Source organism: Parasteatoda tepidariorum, chromosome 9 (assembly GCF_982258835.1).
Source record: "Parasteatoda tepidariorum strain Cologne lab strain chromosome 9, Ptep-v5.0, whole genome shotgun sequence".
Classification (NCBI taxonomy): Eukaryota; Metazoa; Arthropoda; class Arachnida; order Araneae; family Theridiidae; genus Parasteatoda; species Parasteatoda tepidariorum.
Window position 1 is genome coordinate 33,730,891 of NC_141763.1, and position 20,912 is coordinate 33,751,802.

At 28.4% G+C, this 20,912-nt stretch overlaps 1 protein-coding gene across 2 annotated transcripts; it reads right to left on the reverse strand.

Annotated features, from left to right (window-relative positions):
- Positions 1-387: 387 nt before the first annotated feature.
- LOC107448766 (uncharacterized) lies at positions 388-20,454 on the reverse strand. Of its 2 annotated transcripts, none has more exons than XM_016064088.5 (4): positions 20,315-20,454; positions 20,050-20,193; positions 5,095-8,574; positions 388-1,959 (listed from the first exon to the last, which is right to left on the reverse strand). In XM_016064088.5, the coding sequence occupies exons 3-4, from the start codon at positions 8,524-8,526 to the stop codon at positions 1,759-1,761; spliced, it is 3,633 nt and encodes a 1,210-aa protein (XP_015919574.2). In that variant the 5' UTR covers positions 8,527-8,574; positions 20,050-20,193; positions 20,315-20,454; the 3' UTR covers positions 388-1,758. The 2 variants fall into 2 exon arrangements, with proteins under 2 accessions (XP_015919574.2, XP_015919575.2); XM_016064089.5 differs by having other exon boundaries at positions 20,306-20,402.
- Between the last annotated feature and the right edge of the window lie 458 nt (positions 20,455-20,912).

Consider the following 20,912-nt stretch of genomic DNA (forward strand, 5'->3'; position numbering starts at 1 on the left):
ATATGGGATTATCTTATATTTTAACAATAAGATATAAAAATTAATAATTCAAGAATTAAATAAAATAAATAATTTAAGAAAACCTAAAGTATGGCAACATTTTCATGCACACAGAAATTTCTGACAACTTCCAATCAGGAGTTATTGATAAGTAAAGTAAAAACACAACAGAAAAAAAAATATTAAGACTAAAAAGTTATCACAGCATTATCATAAAACATAACATTTTCTCACTTCATCAGTAATTAACATTGAATGTCATGTCAAATAAATAGTTACGGCAGTGATTTACTCAATTATAACCACAATTTTTAACATAAAAATTTTGATGATGATGAGAAAGCAGGGATACTAAGTACTATATTGCTTTCCGCAGCAACAAAAATATTTTTCCTAGTATTACTAAATTACAAATTAAAACATTTCATGTTGATATTCTATGGCTAAATTTAAAATTGTCTCTTAACAAAAAAGTTTTATCATATTTAAATGCATGCAGATAAAAAAGCATCTTAAAAATGGTTAACTTAGAGCATTTTTGTTCAAAACTAAGTCCCTTGCTATGCCTAAATAGTTTTTTCCCTTCAATTTTCAGTTTAATTAATTTACAAATATAATCTGTTGTGACACCACCACAAAAAAAATTTCCTCAACTACATCATTCACAAATCTATTATAAACTAACTTTAACTTTAGATATAAATAAGAAGCAATTTTTCCTTTCTAATTTAAAACATTAATGGTAAAAAAAAAAATTTATTGCATAATTTATCATGATTTTCAAATCTAAGCAAAATATAAGTTTCAATAGGCTCAGAAGCTTAAATTAAATAGATTTTTCAATTTAAAATATAGATGTCTGTTAAACATAAAAATCTACTTTAAATGTAGAAAATAGATTATAATAGGAAAAATGATTTTTTAACTATTCTTAGCTAAAACCTCTTTTGTGATGCCACAGCATTTTCCATTGTCTTGAAAATTTATTGCTGTGAAGAATTTAAAAAATAAAACAATAATTAATGTTTAAGATTTTTTTGCTTAATTCCAGGGTGCGTAGCTAGATTTGTCAACAAAAAATAAGCACCTTTTAAGTACTTTTTAAGCACTCAAAAAATATTTTAATCACTTTCCAAAAAAATCATAATTAGGATCTGTGCAGTAATAAACATTAAATAAAAATTCTTTTGTTTAAAGTTCTTAATTTATAAACATAAAATCAATAAAATTCAAAAACTTTATATAATCATGATAAAATAACTAGTATCTGATAAATATTGCAAAGAAAATTGTCAAAAATCATGCATTTTTTTGTAATTTAGAAAGACAATCGACAAGACGCAGAAAAAATATCTTTTTAAAAGATAGAAAATTAAGCACTTTTTACAAACCCCGAACAAAGAAAGCACCTTTAAGCACTTTTTTAAAATGCTGCGCACCCTGAATTCTGTACAAGCAAATGATATTCAACTATTTACTGAACAAGTAAATCTTTAATTATTACAAAATGAGGGATTATCTACAAATGAAACACTAGCATTGTACTACTTTAAAAAACTGAAAACTGGATTTTTTTTTATATTTTAGCACTTAAGTTTGTAGAAATTGGGAAAAGCTGTAGTAGTTAGTATCCCTGAACGAAATAGCCGAAATGAACTTAAAAGATTGCTTTGAGCTTCAAATAACAAAACATAAAAGACAAGGATGAATGGGATGACAGGAACTAAGTAACGAATTTAGAATTCAACTAAATTATTATCACTCTGTGTATATATTGTTTCCTCTAACATCTCCTGTAAATATAGTTTGGGATGCTGTACTAGTAGGCACTGATTCGGGCAATGTGTCATCAATTGTTTGGGTTTCCTTAACAGATTGGTTCACTGCTTCAAGTTTTTTTACAGCACACATATTCAAAACAAAATTTAATATTTCTGAAGAAACTGACGTCAAGTCAACCTGAAATTACAGAAAATAAGTGGTTAAGTACAAAAAAAAAATCAACATACTAAGCATAACAAGAAAAAAACTTATATATTATTCTAAATAACGACAGTGAGATCTAGATAGTGATGTAATCATATATTTATAGTTTACGAACAGGCCGTTGTGGAAATTTCCTATTAGGTTTACACCAATTAAGAACAACTTTTAGAACAGTTTCGATCAAATGTTCGTCTATTTTTTTAATATTTCTTTCAAGTAGAATAAATAAATTCAGGGGGTTTTTTTTCAGAGAGAAAAGAGATTTTACTTCCTCCATATTAAGCTATGGACAATTATAAGTGTGGAATTTCCAAGTTTATTCAGAAACTAATTCATATTTTTGAATAGTTTTTAATTAATTTTATCAATTGAAATGTATTTCTACTGAACAAAGTTACCAAATATTAAATTTCAAGTTTGTAAGCATTCTTAAAACTTGTTTCAAGTTTTTCTAAGTTAAATTTACAAATTTGGTAATCAAGTTCAATAGAATACAGAATAAAATTAAATAAAAACTATCGAAAATCTTCAACTAGTTATTAAATAAGTGCACTTACGTAATTAAAATAGGAAATTCTGGACTTATTCTCCTAACATCAACACCGAAGTCTATTAACAATAATATTTAGCTTAACAATTTCGCACCAAGATAATAAAACTAAATTTTTTTTAATAATGTGCCGAGAATTTTTATGAAAACTATATTTTGGCTGGCCTAAAACGTTTTAAAATTATGTTATTTATATAATGTTATTTCGGATAAAATTATGTCATGTTATTTAGGATAAAAAAGATTCTGATCAAGAATTGGATTTTAATGAGAGATCCATATCTATCTTCTCAAAAAATTTTGTACCTTGAAGAGACATTGTTTGCTCACAATTTCATAAACTCTTCACATTCACACAGTCTTCATTTTATTATAAGCAAAGATATAATTTAAAAATAACCACAATTACTAAGATAGCAATACTCTTTATTATGTGATAAATTTGGAAATTGTATCATTCAAACTGAATTTGTATCACTCATTGAATTTGTATTTAACCCCTTAACTTGTGCGCTCGAGTTAATTCGAGTGCAAGCAGGCCAAACTGTGCACACTCAAGATAATTCGAGTGACGTTGTATTTTATGTTGCTATAATTTTTCACATTCGAATATAATCGAGAATTGAAAATGAAAGCTAAGAAGAAAAAAACTTTTTATTGATATTTATCATTTACATAGGATTGTAAGCTATAACACTTATTTATTCAAATATAAAATATAGCTTTCTTCCATGGAACAAAAGTGCAGTACAATCAAAATTGTCCACCAAACGAAATGTGTTTTTTTGCATTAAAAAAAATTTTTATGCCTGTTTTTTTCTCGAAAATCTGTGTGTTAAGGGGTTAATTAGTAGATTATGTTCTTTAATGTAGGAGCAAAAAAAAAAAAAAATTCATTCTAACAAAACTACTGAACTAGAACTTTATCATACTTGAATGCAGGGTTGGGTTTTTGACGTCAAAAAGTAGTTTTTGACATGACAAGGGTATAATACTGGTTTAAACCGTCAAAAACCCGTCAAAAATGTCAAAAACTGAAGTTTGCCAAGAAAATATATAAACTTCAAAACTACCGACAGTTGCCATGCATTATATTGAAATTTAATTATACTATAGGCAATCAGCAGGTTTTAAAATATTTTTTAATTAAAATTAAGGTAAAATAACAGATTTAAAATCTCAGAAATTTATATTCAAATGCATGTGCAGAAAAATTTTGCACAAAAATTGTTTAAATATTTATATTTAAAAATTTTTTTTTTCTTTTTGATACTTAAGAAAATTAAAAGTTTATTACTATGCATTTTTGACATATAAGGAACATATAACTAATATTTATAAGGAACTTACAAGTTATGTTGTATAAATACAAACTTGATACAAGATACAAGTGTATAAAAAAAATTTTTTAATGTTATACCGAATATCTTTATTATCCAATATGTTAATTTGAATTTAAAAGTAGTTACATTTATGAATAATGATAAATATAATTCATATTGTTTATTATATTTATTTATAATTATTACACTTATCATTTTAAAACAATTTTTATCTCTTAATTTTTTTTTCTTCACTTGTATTAAGAATACAAATAATGCATATCTTGAAAGCAAGAAGTAATTATTCAACAGCTGAATATTTAGATAATCAACAAAACTATATCGTATTCAGCAAAATGAAATTCACAAGTATTTGGATAAACTAAATTTTCAGCATAGTAAATGAATAGGCTGAATCTACTGTAAATCAACACTAACTACTCTGTGTATTTAACAGAAAGCACTTAAATTTGTATTGTCTTATGTTAAAAAGATTATTAAGAAGATTTAAAAGAATATTAAAAAAAAAAATTCTTTAAAAGAAGATGTCTAATGTACAAAACTGCTAATGTTTATCTTTAAAAATGTCTAATTTTCAGTATAATCTATACTATACACTAAATTTAGTTATAAATAAATTTCTTAATAATATCACTGCAGATTTTCAATAACACATGAAAATGAATACATAATATTACAAAAGATGTGAGTTTTCAAAGTACAAGATTTTGGTTACTATTCAAAATATAAGTGTTTCTTCAAAATTTTAAATTTATTTTTTCTGAACATATTTAGAAACACTATCCTTTAAAAAATATATAAATTTTATGTATTAATTAAATTTCACATATGAATATAGGTTTTTGACATTTTCGACAGTGAGGTTTTTGACGTGACGGTTTAAACCATGGTTTAAACTGTCAAAAACTGTCACAAGTCAAAAACCTGCCAACCCTGCTTGAATGGTAATGTAATACGGTTTTAACTTGAAATTACATACCATACATTTTAAAGCTAATTTAAATTTCCTTTCAGTCAATTATTATTTTGAAAATACCTTTTTATAAAATTTCATTAAAAAAGGAAAAGTCAATCAATCAACTTTCATTCAATAATTAATTATATTAAGAAAATATAATATCTAATAAAAATTTTAAGCCTTTATAAATCACTTTTTTTTCGTCTTGAAACTAGTTATCTAAAATTAACTTGCATTGTAAACAAAAAGAGACATACCCGAGAACATGAAGGCAGTCCACCATATTTAATTATTTTACTAATTCCTTCTATAAGTTCATTTTTATCGGAATTTGTCTCTGCCTCATTTCCACTGTCATCAGAAGAAAGCTTTGGAACCTTAGGGCGTACGGATCTGTTTGGCAACGGTTTTGCGGCAGAGGCAGATGCCTCAGCATCACTTTCACTCTCATCTGAAGAAATGTTTGAAACCTTGGTGTGTACGGATCTGCTTGGCAAAGGTTTAGCAGCAGAGGCAGATGCCTCAGCATCACTTTCACTCTCATCTGAACAAAGGTTTGAAACTTTGGTGTGTACCGATCTGTTTGGCAACGGTTTAGCAGCAGAGGCAGATGCCTCAGCATCACTTTCACTCTCATCTGAACTAAGGTTTGAAACTTTGGTGTGTACCGATCTGTTTGGCAACGGTTTAGCAGCAGAGGCAGACGCCTCAGCACCACTTTCACTCTCATTCGAAGAAACCTTTTTGTGTTCAGAGCTATTTGGCAAAGGTTTAGCAGCAGAGGCAGATGCCTCAGCCTCACTGTCTGAATCTTCACTATTTACAGTGACTAAAAATTTTCGTTTCGGCTGCTCTGGTGGTGCATTGGCAGGAGTTGGATTACTAGGTGATACCACTTCTATTTCATAATTATCATCTTTAAGGAAAACTTTCAATTTTTCACTGGCAATATATTGCTGAGGTGTCATTTCGACAATATTAGGCTTTTTGCCCTTCCACAGCATAGTGCACTTAATAAAATTACATTCTTCCTCATCGACCACTCTGATACAATTGAATTTTAGAACATCTCCTACCTTCAGAAATTCTCTCAAATCATCATATCGGTCTGAAACTGGTATTTCATTATGATAGACATCTTGCCAGAAAAAATTGGCAGGCTGGGGCAACAAGGGGCAAATAATTGTACCATATTTACAATGCACCTTTTTCATTGTTCCTTCAATTTCTTTGAAGATTTTAACGCAGCACTTAGTAGGAACTTTTTCTTCTTTGGCATCAGTTGACAAATCATCATTTGCAGCTAATAATTTAAGTGGTTCATCGAGTGGAAGAGATTCTGCTCTCTCTTCAACTGCGTCACTAAACTCATCTTCGGAGTTGTACACCTCGTCCTGATTGATAACAGATGCATCATCTATAGAATCTTTCGCAGAATTTTGGGTAGCCACTTTTTCAGTTTCTATGTCGTCTTTTTCTGCATCATCATCAATTTCTAGATCGTCATCTTCACCTGGGTAAGGAGTATCAGCCCAATTTATGTAAGTCTTGGTTTCAGGTGGAGAATCTTTAAATGAAACATCACTTTTGGAAGAATCTGAGATTGTACTAATATTGTCATCTTCAGGTTCTTTTGGTGTGTCAACAATATACTTTTGAAGTATTTCCTCATATCGTTTAAATCGTTCAACATTTTGATGTGCAGAATTCTTTCCAACACTTGAACTCCTTTTTTTCATATCTGGTCTTCTATCCTGATAAGAGTTTGGTTTTTGGTTTACAGTACCTTGCCTCTTTTCCTGATAAGGATTTGAACCTCTATTTACATTGCCCTGTCTTTTTTCATTATATGAATTAGAGTTTCTGTTTAAGCTTTCCTGCCCTCTTTCATCGTATGAACTTGAATTTCGGTTCAAGCTTTCCTGCCTTCTCTCGTGGTATGAACTTGAATTTCTGTTTAAGCTTTCCTGCCTTCTGTGATATAAATCAGGATTTCTGTTTAAACTTCTCTGCCTTTTTTCTTGATGAGAATTTGAGTTTCTATTTCCACTTGTCCGCCAATTCTCACTATATGAATTAGAACTATTGTACATATTATCATGCCTTAGATCTTGGTTGGAATACTTTTTTTTCTGGTTGGATGATCTTCGTCGTTGAGCTCGAGAGTTTCTTGAAAAGCCCCTACCAGAAACACCAGCAGATTTATCTGAAGACCTTGAATAACAACTAGTGGTATCTGAAATATCTTCAACATCCATGTCAATGTAAGAACGTGTTTCAATGCTGCTCGAGTTTCTGCTAGGAGGTACACTAAAATGCTGCAAATTTTCTTGGGATTGTCTCATTGACGAATAACCTGAAGATCTGCTTAATGGTGGCTGATAAGATCTGCTGCTGTTTTCAGAAAAAATAGAATTATCAGAGACTTTTGAAATAGTGCTAGCCGTATCATCAATATCATCAGCAAATTCACTAAAATCACCCAAGTCAGGAGCTGTAACTACTTTTGGCCTTTCCCCAGTCCAAACCAGAGTTGCTTTCCAACCTGGATGAGACTTAATTTCAACAGCATCAAAGCGGACATTATCTCCATCGGAAAATTCCCAAGACACATCCATAACTTTAGTACCCAGCATATAAAATATACTGGAATCAGCATCTGCGATATTTTCAAACTTGGAACCAAATTTTATAACAATTCCTTTTGAGTGTGGATAGATTTTACCAGTTTGATTTTTAAGATGCTGTTTTTTCGGTGCAACATTTTGCAAATCTGCACTACCTTTTGTGTTTGGTATAGCGTTAGTACTTTTTTTTATCCACACTTGAGTTGCAGACCATCGTGCTGTATTTTTCTTCTCTGCTGTTCGCACAGCTTTGAACTCAACCAAATCTCCAACTTTTAAAACTTTATTTAAGTCCACAACGTTTTCATATTTAGCAAGGTTGCTCTTATAAAAAAATACTGTGTTATTTTTGTCATTGTCAATTATTATAAATCCAAAGGTTGGTGAAAGTTTTAGAATCTTGCCTTCACCTTCATTAACACCAGCATCATATTTTCCAGTCTCCCGAGTTTTCCTACTCTTTGGCTCACAGTCATTCTGGAATTTATTTCGATTACCATCTTCTTCAGACTTTATAAACCACACTCTTTTAGCACGATATTTAGTACTATGTTCATTACTTTGCTTAGTTGCATAGAAACCAACTTTTGCGCCAATATGCAACTTGTCTATATCAGTCAAAAGTGTTACCTGCTCATTCCCAAAAGAGGCTGGAGAAAAATATACTTGTGTCTTCAAAGGTGACTTGGCAGCTATAAATCCAAAAGTAGGGTGGATTTTAATAACAACGCCTTCACCATCGTTTAACTGTCTGGGCAAATCATCACTTGGTTCAGTTTTTACAAACCTTTTCACAGATCGATCATCATCATCATCATTAGCATCAGTCTCATGTAAATTAGTACTTTGAAGTCTGACATTTCCATTTGCATCAACTTGAAAGGTATCAGGGTATTTACGTAAAAATCTCATCAATTCAACTTGATTACTTGCCACAGAACTCCTAACATCATAACTTAGACTAGAAAGAAGTTGATTTAAATATCTAATTTGTGCTGAACCACCAGTTTTTTCAATTTTTTCTATCAAAAAGTTCTTAAATGTTGCTTCATTTCTATCCATTTGTAAAGAGGAAATACAAGCATATACAATTCATAAAATTTACCAGGCCTGAAAGAAAAATAATTAAATAAGTACAAATAATATAATAGGCTGAGAAAAGGACATAAAAAAGCTAAGTGAACAAAATAAGCCAAAAACTCATGCCTAACAAATTAATTACTAGATCAGCATAAACTTTACCTTCAGAATAAAGAAACATAAGCTAAAAGGAAAAAAAAAGGTTTGCAAAATAAGAAAGTACTTTGCAGACTATCTACACAAAAAGTACCAAAAAATGGAAAACAATCATGAATAACATCACTCGAATAAACAAGAGTTTTTAAGCCATGTGACAAAAAGTAAATTATTTGACTTTATGTCAAAAATCTTTGCACAAAACAACATTTGTGCAACATTTGCACAAAGCAACATTTACATGATGGTAGCCTTTCATTTAAAACCAATTATTAGAGAAAAAGTTACTTACACTTTTAGAGAATATGAAACTTCTTACTATTCAGAAAATTCTAAGTTAAAATTAAAAGTTTATAGTCTTTCAGTGTTTTCACTACAGCGCGAGAACGCGAGAATCTCGCATATTTTTTTCTTTTCTCGCATTAAAAAATTATTACCGCGAGAAATTCGCGCATTCTATAAACCAATTTCAAAATTCGCGAATTTCTTGCACTTTGAAAAAAATTTCTCATTGTGCCATTTAGAATGAAATCTGTTTCACTTTTCTTCCTGGATCTTTCATTATTTTCAACATCTGCCCCATTATCTAGCTTTCCTATTTACCAGAATTGTTCAGAACCTTTAAGAACAACAGAACACCATCCTTCGGAACCTCTTTCAGAACGCATTTTCTCTGCAACCACGTGTTTACCGTAGGTAAGGTTTCTCCATGTAAGAAGTTCAAATTTTTTGCTCATTATTGTAAGATGGACAAATACCTTGTAAAGGCAATATCTTCTACTCCGAAACGGATAAATGAAAATGAAACAAATGTGGGTAGAAACGATCAAAATGAAACAAACACGCATTTGAGCAACCTAATGAGAATAGCTGATAAAAAAAAAAGTAGATGTAGAACATTTTCCATATGATGATGCAAAAAAAAAATATTCAATGCTTTAAAAATTAGAAGATGTTAAAAATGTATTATAATTAAAGAAAGGATTTTTTTTTCAAGTCTCTTAGTGTTTTTTTTTTTTTTTTATAGTTTTTAGATATCTCACTTAACTTTTTGAAATCTCACCCTGTTTTTGAGAAAGGGTGAGAAATTCTCACCCATTTTTTTCTGCGATGAAAACACTGCTTGTTAAAAAAAAATATATTGAATACTTTTAAATTACAATACAGTATATCGATATTTTTACTCATACAATATACCCAGTACCATGTACAATATACATTTTGTGCCTTAAACAATATTTTGCAGTAAAATATATATTTTCATTTTTTTAATTATATATTTTTCTTAAAGTTCGGCAGATGCATTTTATATATAAATTATATTTTTTAAAAAATAAAATATAAGTAAAATGTCATTACTGTCCCATGTCACCAATACCTGCTATATTATGAAAGTATTACAGAGAAAAGTACATACATATTCTTACATAGTATAACTTGGGTACTTGCATATATATAATCAACATTCTTAGAATAATTTAAAAATTTTGTTCTACACCTCATTTTGTATGTGCCCCCCAACTTTTGTGTAATAACTATACAAAGGACGAAAAAAAACTAATAAAATACTATAGATGGCTCTAGTTGAATGAAGTATAACTTCCAGATTATAAAGAACATTGTTCTCTACAGCCCTGTGGCAGAATTTTTTCGAGCTATCTGCGACAAAACTCTTTAGCACTAATATCTTTCTGCAAGATACTTTTAATAATAACAAACTAATTAATGTTACTATTAATAAACTAAATAATGTTACTAAAAATAAACTAAATAATGTTACTAAAAATAAACTAAATAATGTTGCTAATTTAAAATAACAAAAGTGCTGCGTTTACATAAGAAAAAACTATATATCGCTGGTTCAAAATTAAAATGACACATCTACAAATGTATTATGCCTGCAGATGTGTCGTTTTAGTTTAGAAGCAGCAATATGTTTGTTTTTTTAATTGAACATGTAATAATTTTTTATTCTAATATGGATGATATTTTTGCATTCTGGTGTGGGGGGACGCTTAAATTATTTCCTACATCACCCATTGTAAATAATCATCATAATAAAAAAATTGTTAAAAATCATGAAATCGGTAGTAGTAATTGTCAATAAAAAGATAGACGACGAAATCACGCGAATCGGATGCCTCAAATGGGTGTTTTGTTTCGAGATTAGGCTGTTATAATAAATAATATTGTATAAAAAATATCGTATTTAAAAACTATGGAGAAATCAAGAGCAATAACTGCCAAAATTCGATAGAATTATTGCCTTAAAAAGTAAATACTCAAATGCACGATTTGAATTTTCCAGATTGTTTGAAATATATCAGGATATTTAAAAACCATGTGGAAATCAATATCAATAATAGCCGAAAATACAATTGAAACATTACATTGATTTACGATACTATTGGCATAAATTGAGCACATCAAAAAGTGATTATCTAAAAGCAAGATTCCAATATTAGGTGTAAATTTCTGTAGAAAAGAAAAGTGATTTTTTTTTTTTTTTTTTTACTTTTCAAGAGAAAAATCGTTCTGCAAGAACTCTGTAGCGTTTTGCGACAACATCGACATGTCGCTGCGATTTTGCCTCGGGGCTCTACAGAATAACACAGTTTCATTGCAGTACCATTTTTTTATGTCCAATAAGCATACTTTCTCCTTAAAAATTCAGTGGGCAAATTCATTGAATATAATTAATGTCCCATGATTTCTTTTGAGAAATTGCAAACAAGCAAAAAAAATTGATTTTAATAAAGTATATCAAATTACTTTTATAAAATATGAATAGTTTGATTAAAGAAATTAAATAGTTTTTCATTTATTTGGTAAAAACTACCATGTACTTAAAGGGGACAGTAATTGCCAAAGGATCAATAATTACTTTACTAGTACCTGAAAAAATTTTTGTGTATTTGATTTATTTAGTTATGTTATTAAACATTTAGTTTCCTTTTTGTCAGATTTTAAAAAATAATAAAAGGACATTATTATTTGACAAACAGAACATTGTTAGTAAACATGAAAATACAAAATTTTTCGAGAGTATCAGATATTATCAGATTAAATTATCAGTAATTAATATTATCAGATTATATTAATATTGATTCAGATAAATTTAAAATAGTTGACTTAAAAGTGTTTAGATATTTATTAATACATTCTGCTTTGTGTTCCAAATGTAGTTTGGTTTAGAATATTAAAATTATTGTAAAGCAAGCAACGGAAAAAAAGTACTTTTTTTTAATTTTAACTGAATTTTTATTCATTTTTTTAAATTTTTAATTGGAAATGTAATTGGCATTTTTCTGTTCCCTCTTAACTCTTATTAAAAATTGAATAATTTAGAATGTCTGCACAATTAATTTGATTTTAACAGCGTTAATGTCTGAATTTTGAAATTTTGATTTTTATTCACCAGTTCTTATTTAAAAAGTGATGAGTAAAAACAAGAAATTGGTTACTTAAAAACATAAAAAATAAACAATATTTAATTATTATCAAAATTTGCAACTTCAGTTTTAATTACTCATTGAAATTTTTGAATTTTAGATAAATTATATAAATGGGAGAAATGAAAAAAAATCAGGAATAAAACTGCCGCCTAGTAAAAAGCTACTGGTCTATTTGAATGAAAAGAAATCACATGCACAAAGATATACTAAAAATGAAATGTCATTTAAAAAATGCTAGGGATATTTCCGTATCATAATCTGCAATGCCAACTACAATCGCCCTGTCGCCAAATTTAATTCAAACAGAAACTTTTCTTGAAAAAAAAAAAAAAAAACATGTAGAGGTTTGCCCAGGGTGGATATAAGTTATAGCCTTAAAGTCAGTCAATTTTTGTGATTTTTTTTTCCCTTAAAGTCAGTCAATTTTCTTGATTTTTTTTCATCATTTTAGTTTCTCGCAGGCCACTGTCCAGAAATGGCCAAGACTTAGCGATTACTCAGCCACAGATCATGATATGGAAAGCTTTCCAAAATGCCATCAAAGTCAATTTCTACCCATTTCTAAAACATAGACATTTAGATGAAATATAGACAGATTTAAAAATGCAAAACACATTCTGCCACAGATCATGATATGGAAAGCTTCCCAAAATGCCATCAAAACCAATTTCTACCCATTTCTAAAACATAGACAATTTAGATTAAATATAGACACATTTAAAAATGCAAAACAATTCTGCCACAGATCATGATATGGAAAGCTTCCCAAAAATGCCATCAAAGTCAATTTCTACCCATTTCTAAAACATAGACAATTTAAATGAACTATAGACTTATTTAAAAATGCAAAACAAACAATATCTATTACAATTTAAATTTTTATAAAGCTTATGGGGAATTAAAAAGAAAAAAATATTAAAAATACAAACAAGATTTTTGGCTTTAAATTATCATGTGTTTGCTTACAAAATGTGGTCTTACTTCAGGCAATATAAAAATATAATTGATACAAAGATGTTTTTGCAATGAAGAAGTAAAAATTCTTAAAATTTCTTCTAAATTTTAGACATAATTATTTTCTTGAAATATTAATTAAATTTTCAACTAAATTCAATTATTGAATATTGACTATTTTGAATAGTCTATAGCTTAAAACTCTCGAAAATCAGCTCAGCATGTTCAAAATTGACTTGAGTATTTTAAAATCATAACTTAGAATTAGCTTAAAATGAAACTAACTTTATGTGACTCAAATTGAGAATTGATATTTATTAATTATTGTTAAAGTTTCATTTTAAAAAAAAAATACCACACAGGTTACATTTTTTCATTCAATAATAATATAAAACTATCAATAAATTTTCATTTTTAAAGTTTTTTTCATTGCTGGTCATTGATTTGTATACATAAATGTATGGTCTTAATGTAAAATTATCAGTGCAAAAATTATCTTCAGGTATACAAGAGGAATTTTTCCAAATTGTCTTATCCAAAAGCTGCTGATGTTTTGCGAAAATTCTTGATAGATAGATGTAATAACAATAAATATAAAAAAAGATAAAAGAAAAGAGAGATGAACGAAAAAAATTATAATAAGTTTTATTTAATGATGTGGGAAAGAGATTATCTTTCCTTTAATTTGGTGTATTATACAGACAAAAGATGACACCTAAAAACACATTTCGAAACATAAAAAGATACTGAATAAAAAAAAATTAAAGCAAATTATAAAATCTATCAAAAATTTTGATCCTACACAGTTCTTTTGCTCTCTCTAGATCAGAGAGCAAGATTTCCCCTGGCGACCAAATATTAAGGACTGACATGTAAGTTTTGTCATAAAATGCGCTTCAAATCAAATGTTTTTCCTATAGCTCTGAGTTTTCAGCTGACAAATATAAAAAATGGGATGCAAAATAAGACTTTAAAAGAGGAATATTAATTAAATATGCAAAAATGTACATCACAGAAAAACTGTAATTTATATCAACAGATGTGTTAACATAGTATTTGCGCAGGGCCGGATTAACCTATAGGCACACTAGGCACGTGCCTAGGGCCTACGAAAAACTTGGGAGAACAAAAAAATTTTTGACAAAAATAATTTAGCTTTAAAAACAACAAGTGTATTTTGCACAAAATTATGAAGATACAAATAAAAATATAACATTTTTCGGTAATAAATTATTTTGCAGAATCTTATGATCTAATATATTACTTTTTTAGATTCAACGAAATCTTGTATTATGCTGTCGAATTCCAAACTACGCAAAATGTCGTATTCAATAGACATAAGTGCGAGCGATGCCAAACGATCTTGATTCATTGTTGAACGCAAATAATTTTTTATCAATTATAATCTGGAAAAGGATCTTTCTCCTTCTGCATTTGATCCAAGAATCGACAAATATATTCTTAATGCAATGTGAACGTTAGGAAAAGTATTCACAAGTTTATCTTTAATTTGAGTCTTCAACATTTCTTGTGCAGATTTATGTTCATTCAAATTTGAAATCAAAAATTCATCTACAAAGTTTTCCTCTAAATCGGATGAGTAAATTTTCGCCAAATTTTGCGCTTTTAGTTTAATCTCAGATTCTGACAAATTTTTGTAACAAGAAAACCGACATTATCGTACGAATCACTGTAAGCTTTACGCCTTTTAGTCATTTCTGAAATTAATACATCTAAAATGGCGTAAATATTTCTTGTAATTAATCTCACTATCAATTTCACTGTTTTCTTTGCTGGTTTGTTGTTGTATTGTTGGCGTGAAGTGTTTACATAGTTATCGATCGAACTAATCATAATGGTATTATCGATATCAACTGCAATATGGGCAGTATGTCATTATTGCAGATAAAGTTTGATAAACAAATTTGTAAATTAAAATCCATATTAATAAAAATGTTTAAAAAAAATATGAAAGAAAATTTTAGCATATATTTTGAAAAGAGGGGAGGAGTGGGGGAAGGAGGGGGGCCCAAAAACGGCTATGCCTAGGGCCTACAAAAGGTATAATCCGGCTCTGAATTTGCGGGTTTTAAAAACCTTGGGTTGGCCTTCCAAAGAAAAGAATTCTTGAATTTAGGATAGAGAAGGTAAAGAATGCTGTGTTGGAAGAGCAAAATTCAAATTTATGTCCACTTCATTAACACTAATTCAGAGCAGTGAAAAATGTTCTGAGAGAAGAATATGAAGAATATGAAGAAGAATAAACGCAAAGAAGAATGAACTTGAAGAATGCCCAGAGAGATTCTTAAATATGTTCAACATAACATTTTAATGCTATTCTACCAGTGCTCATGCCATCCTAAGAGGGATGATTCATTTGTCATAATAGACAGAACACAGCTTAAAGAGAAGTACGGTTAGTATTACCCTGAAGCATCCCTGAGTCAAGTGAATAAAACTCAAATTCGGCCAACAAATCATCCTCTAGTTCATTTAAGAGACTTGAATTTAATTACATGAAAAACACTTTATAGCATTTATCCCAAATTCAAGAATTTTTTCTTTGCAAGGCCAACTTAATGGATCAAAAACAGGCAAGGATTTTAACACAGATGATATAGATTTCAGAATGTATATTTTAGAGTCTGTATAATTAAGCTCCCTCTTACTTAAATCATCAACTCTTGAACCCTATTTGCCCACAACCAGGGTTCGCCAAGTGGGCCCACTTTGAAAAAACCCGCCCGGGTTTTATTGGGCGGGCCCACCTTGAAAAAACCCACTTGGAACGATAAGTGGGTTTTTTCAACAAAAAAATTTTTTTTTTACTAAAACTTATTGTTTTGCATTTACTTTTATATAATTTATAGTGCAGCATAAATTTGTCAAGATTTATATGATTAAGTTTTTAACAGGGTTGGCAAGATTTTGCCGCAGGTGGAAAAAACCATGGTAAATACCGGTAAAAACCGTCCTGGCAAAAACAGGTTTTTGCCAAGCAAATTGGCAAAAAGTGGCAAAAACCTATATTTTCCAAGATGAGAGGACAAAAACACATTTTTGATACAAAATTGAAATATATACTATGAATATAAATAATTACAAAAAATTAACGAAATTATTATTCCATAATTAAATGATAATGTAATAATATATCATTTTAGTAGTAATTTAAAACATTATTGATTGGAAAATTTGTGATTATTCTCTTTTTTTTCCAGTGAAATGAACTTATTTTAAAATTAATATAACTATAATTTAAAGCATAAAATATCTATCAACATGTGCAGTTAATTATTGTACAAATAATAATTTTTTATAATAAATAATAATATTATACAAATAATAATTTATTTGTAAAAAAACATTTATTTTAGGATTCTAAAATGAAAAGAGATCACAAACTTTCAATCTTTTAAATATTATTACCCTTATATTAATTATTAATATGTTAAAAATAATTTTTTCATGTAATGTATCAAAATTATTATTCCTTATGATTGATTTAAATTTGTTTCAAGTATTTTGTAATAATATTTAATCAGCAATTTAGATAATTTGGTTTTTGCCGGTTTTTGCCGGTTTTTACCAGGTTTTTGCCACTGTCCTGGCAAAAACCCCTTTTTGCCGGCAAAAACTCCAACCCTGGTTTTTAATATTAGTAAAGTAAAAGAAACTGGAATCTTCATGTAATTTTATAGTAGGTATCTACTATTGAAAACTTCAAGTGGGTTTTTTCAAAAAGTAATATTTTAATGATATTAAATCAAATAAAAATTTAAATAATATACTCTGAAAAGATCAATTTTTCAAATATAGTTGCATGCTTTATATATTAATAAACAGGTTATTATTATTAATTCATATGTTTAAAAAAATTGAAAAGAAAATTTTTTTTCTTTTTTTACCAAGTGATACATATTTAAACAGTTTTATTTTCTGGCTTTAAAAAAAAAAGCTAAAACTTTTTATAAGAGAACTTTTTAAAATTATTTATCTAAAAATAAAATCATTTTCCTAGGGTTAATTATTTGAAAACAAATGGGACAAGTAACTGATACTCTTTATAATTATTCGTAGTTTTAATTTCACTTTCTATTAACCTTATTATAAGAACATGTAAGACCATTAAATATTTATTTCAGTTTTTTATTTAACTCAAGTCAGATGAAATTTTAGTTTTTACTGATTATAAATATTTACAGATTATAATTTTATAATAGGTAATATCCATATGTTTAATAAATATAGTAAATAAATGTGTGTGAAAACAAAAAGATTAATAAACTTGTTCCTTTTATATTACTGCATTTATATTTTATAATTCCTAATTTAAAAAATTATGAAACATAATGCACTTAACAATAAAGAAGATTCAAATAGGTAGTGATAATGCGTTATTTAAACTTAATATAAAATACATATAACCAGGGTTCCCCAAGTGGGCCCACTTTGAAAAAACCCACTTGGTGTTTTTTTACAAATTGTTTTTTTTAAATTTGATTCAAAAAGAAGTAGCTCCTAATACTATCATTGGACACATCGTTGAAGCTAACAAATATCTTAGAAATGTGCATCAAGCACATGGATGGGCAAATGAAAAAAACTGCTTGATGACCCAATGACACTAGGTGGAATTCATATTATGAGCAAGTAAAAACTTTTGCCAATAATTACCATAAATATGAAGAGATTGTTCTTGAACATCAAAATGAATCTAATAATAATATGTCAAAAATATTAAATAATGTTGGGCTTTACCAATAAACTATCAATTGGGAAAAACAGATATCAATTGTTTCTTAAGCTTTAAAAAAGCTTCAATCAGAAAACATTTCAATTTCAGAAGCTGTTGAAATATGAATTAACTTACTATCGTGTGATGAATTAGAACCCCATAAACATTTTGTAAAAAGATTCAATCAGGCTGTTCAGCCACATCATTTATTAGCATATGCGTCCTGGATCCCGAAACAAGGGGACAATTTTTAAATGATGAACAAGACCAATTAGCAGAAAACTGTCTTTCTAAGCATCATCCAGAATTTCTGCCACGTGTTATGGCATTCAAAATTTCCGATCCTGAATACTTTCCAAAATCAATGATGCTTGAGTGCAAAAAATAGTGGAAAATTATGGCAAAAAAAAAATAAGTAAATAAATAAATAAAATTCCTAGCTTCCACAAAATTTCTGTCAATTCTTTTTTATTTGAACTCAGCACCAGCATCCTCTGTCTCTATCGAAAGACACTTTTCAAGTTTCGGTTTGGTGCAGAGTAAACTTCGAAATAGATTAGGAATAGATAAAGCTACAAAACTCGTAAAAGTGTATCACCATCTAAGAGAGAAATGTAGACCCTTTGAATCTGTTATATGATAATAATAATAAAGGAAAAAATTGGACCTTTTTTTTTAAGTTAACTCTTAACATCTGCTGACAATTTTTAACTATTTGGAGAAAGTTTATCACAATTAAAAAACAGTTAAAAAGTAAAATATTACTTTTAAGGTTTTTTTAAATATTATTTTTAAGATTTCATTTGAATACAATTTATTTTGTTTCTTTTAATCATGTTTAAAATAATGAAAGCAAACAAAAAAAAATTTCTATTAAGTGATACATTAAACAACAATAAACAAATTTAAAGTTTTATTTTCTGATTTTAAAATAATAAGCTATAACTTTTTATATATGCTTTTTTTATAATTTTAAGATTAATTTGTCTTTTGAAACTATAAAGTTAAAATGTATCTAAAAATGCATATATTTATCTAAATATTTGAAAAAAAGGGGCAAATAACTGATACTCTTTATAATTATACGTAATTTTAATTTCACTTTCTGTTAATCGTATTATAAAAACATGGAAGACCATTAAATATTTATTCCAGTTTAATTTTATTACAGGTAAAAGTCAGATGAAATTTTAGTGTTTACTTATACAACTCTATTTAATAAATAAAAATATTTTCACAGTAAAATTTAGGAGCACTAAATGAAAAAACCCAATTTTCCCCGGGTTTTTTCAAATAAAACCCAATTTTCCCCGGGTTTTTTCAATAAAACCCAGGTGGGTTGGGTTCTTTCAAAAATCCCCGGGTTTTTTCAAACCCTGCCCACAACACAGTCTTGGAAAAATTATGTTTTGAAACAATATTTAACAGGAACGGGACAATACAAAATTTGCACGTCAGTCATTATTCAGTCACAAATAACAAGTAGATAGATATTTCAAGGGCTGCTTCATGACAATTAATAATTGTCAAAAGAAGTATAGACTTGTAGATTTTCTCAATACATATTAAAGAACAAAATTACCTGGGCATTAAAATGCGACTTCCAAGTAAATAAAGAGTAACTAATAAGAGTTGAATTCTTGGGAAGATTTAGATTGTGACCTGCAGCAGAGTAATTGCAAAGCCCTAGCAACTAAAAAAAAACACTGAAAGAAACTAGATGTGTCTCAAACATCTAGTTTTTAAATATACTTTTTCAAAAAAATATCAAGTTTAAAATCTATTTTGAGTCTTGGGTATTGTAGTTGACGTGACAAATCATTATACAGAAATATATCTGAATTTTTACATGGATAACAAAAAGCACTCATTTATTTTCAAACATTTTCCACAAAATGTCATGAAATTTTTTTTAAATAAGATTAATAAATCATTTCTAATTAGTTAATGGAAGATTTCATACACATGAAAGTATAATTATTCCTTATTTTATATAACAGATAAAATATCCAGTAAATAAATATCTTTAATTTAAAATATACTGCTTAAGAAACAAGTTACTCTAATATTTCTTGAAAACAAATAATTAAATGGAAGGTAAATTTTATAAATATGCAGTTCATAAATTAATATAACTTCAATAGCACTATATTTTATATTATAAATAAATATAATGCATTATACTGTAAATTATTTACTTACGTCTATAAATAAAGCAACGTTGACACTAACAAAAGCTCTGTTCCGGGATATTCCCGTTCTGCACTGAGCACACAAGTTTATTTACAAAGTTAATAAGATGAATACGGATTTACGTATGACGTACAAATTTGGTGTACACGTTTTCTGTAAAGAAAAGAGAATAAATGCATAATATTGAAGACATTAAACAAATGAAATATCACAGTCATCTTAAATTACACGTAACAGGGTTTATAAAACCTATAAAATAAATTACATTTAATACCATATTACAAACAGAAATTTTCTTGCTAAGTTTCAGTTCCCAAAACATCTGACGTCATATCAAATCAAAACAAAAAGTTTCTGTTTCGATTGAAAGTGTTGATCCTAACTTTCTAGAATAATATCAGCAACTACGGCGCTAAGGACCATTCCTACTGCATAAAATATGGATGGTTGATCGTGTAAAGCTAAGCTCAGATAGCGCTAGGAGTTAAAATTCGTCGCAAGACTTCCGGGTTACTACTTTCGACTGATTTTTCCGCCTAAGCTTGAAAAAACGCACCATCCAATATTATTATACCAGTAGTGTTTCCAATGTCACGCATTTTTTCTATCTAACTTCCAACGAAACAAACAACAAATGAATTCGGAAGACTCCGCAAGCTTAGTATGATGCTATCCAAAAAAATAACAAACGGTGCTATTTTACACAAATGTAGCCAAATAAGGGATAACAATCAAAACATGGCTAACTTTACACTTCTTTATGCTGTCATATTAATGTTAAATTTGAGTTAGGCTCACGATCTGTTGGAATTTACAAACTACCGAAAACTCTACCGAATTCTAAAATTACGCATACATTTAAACACAAAACA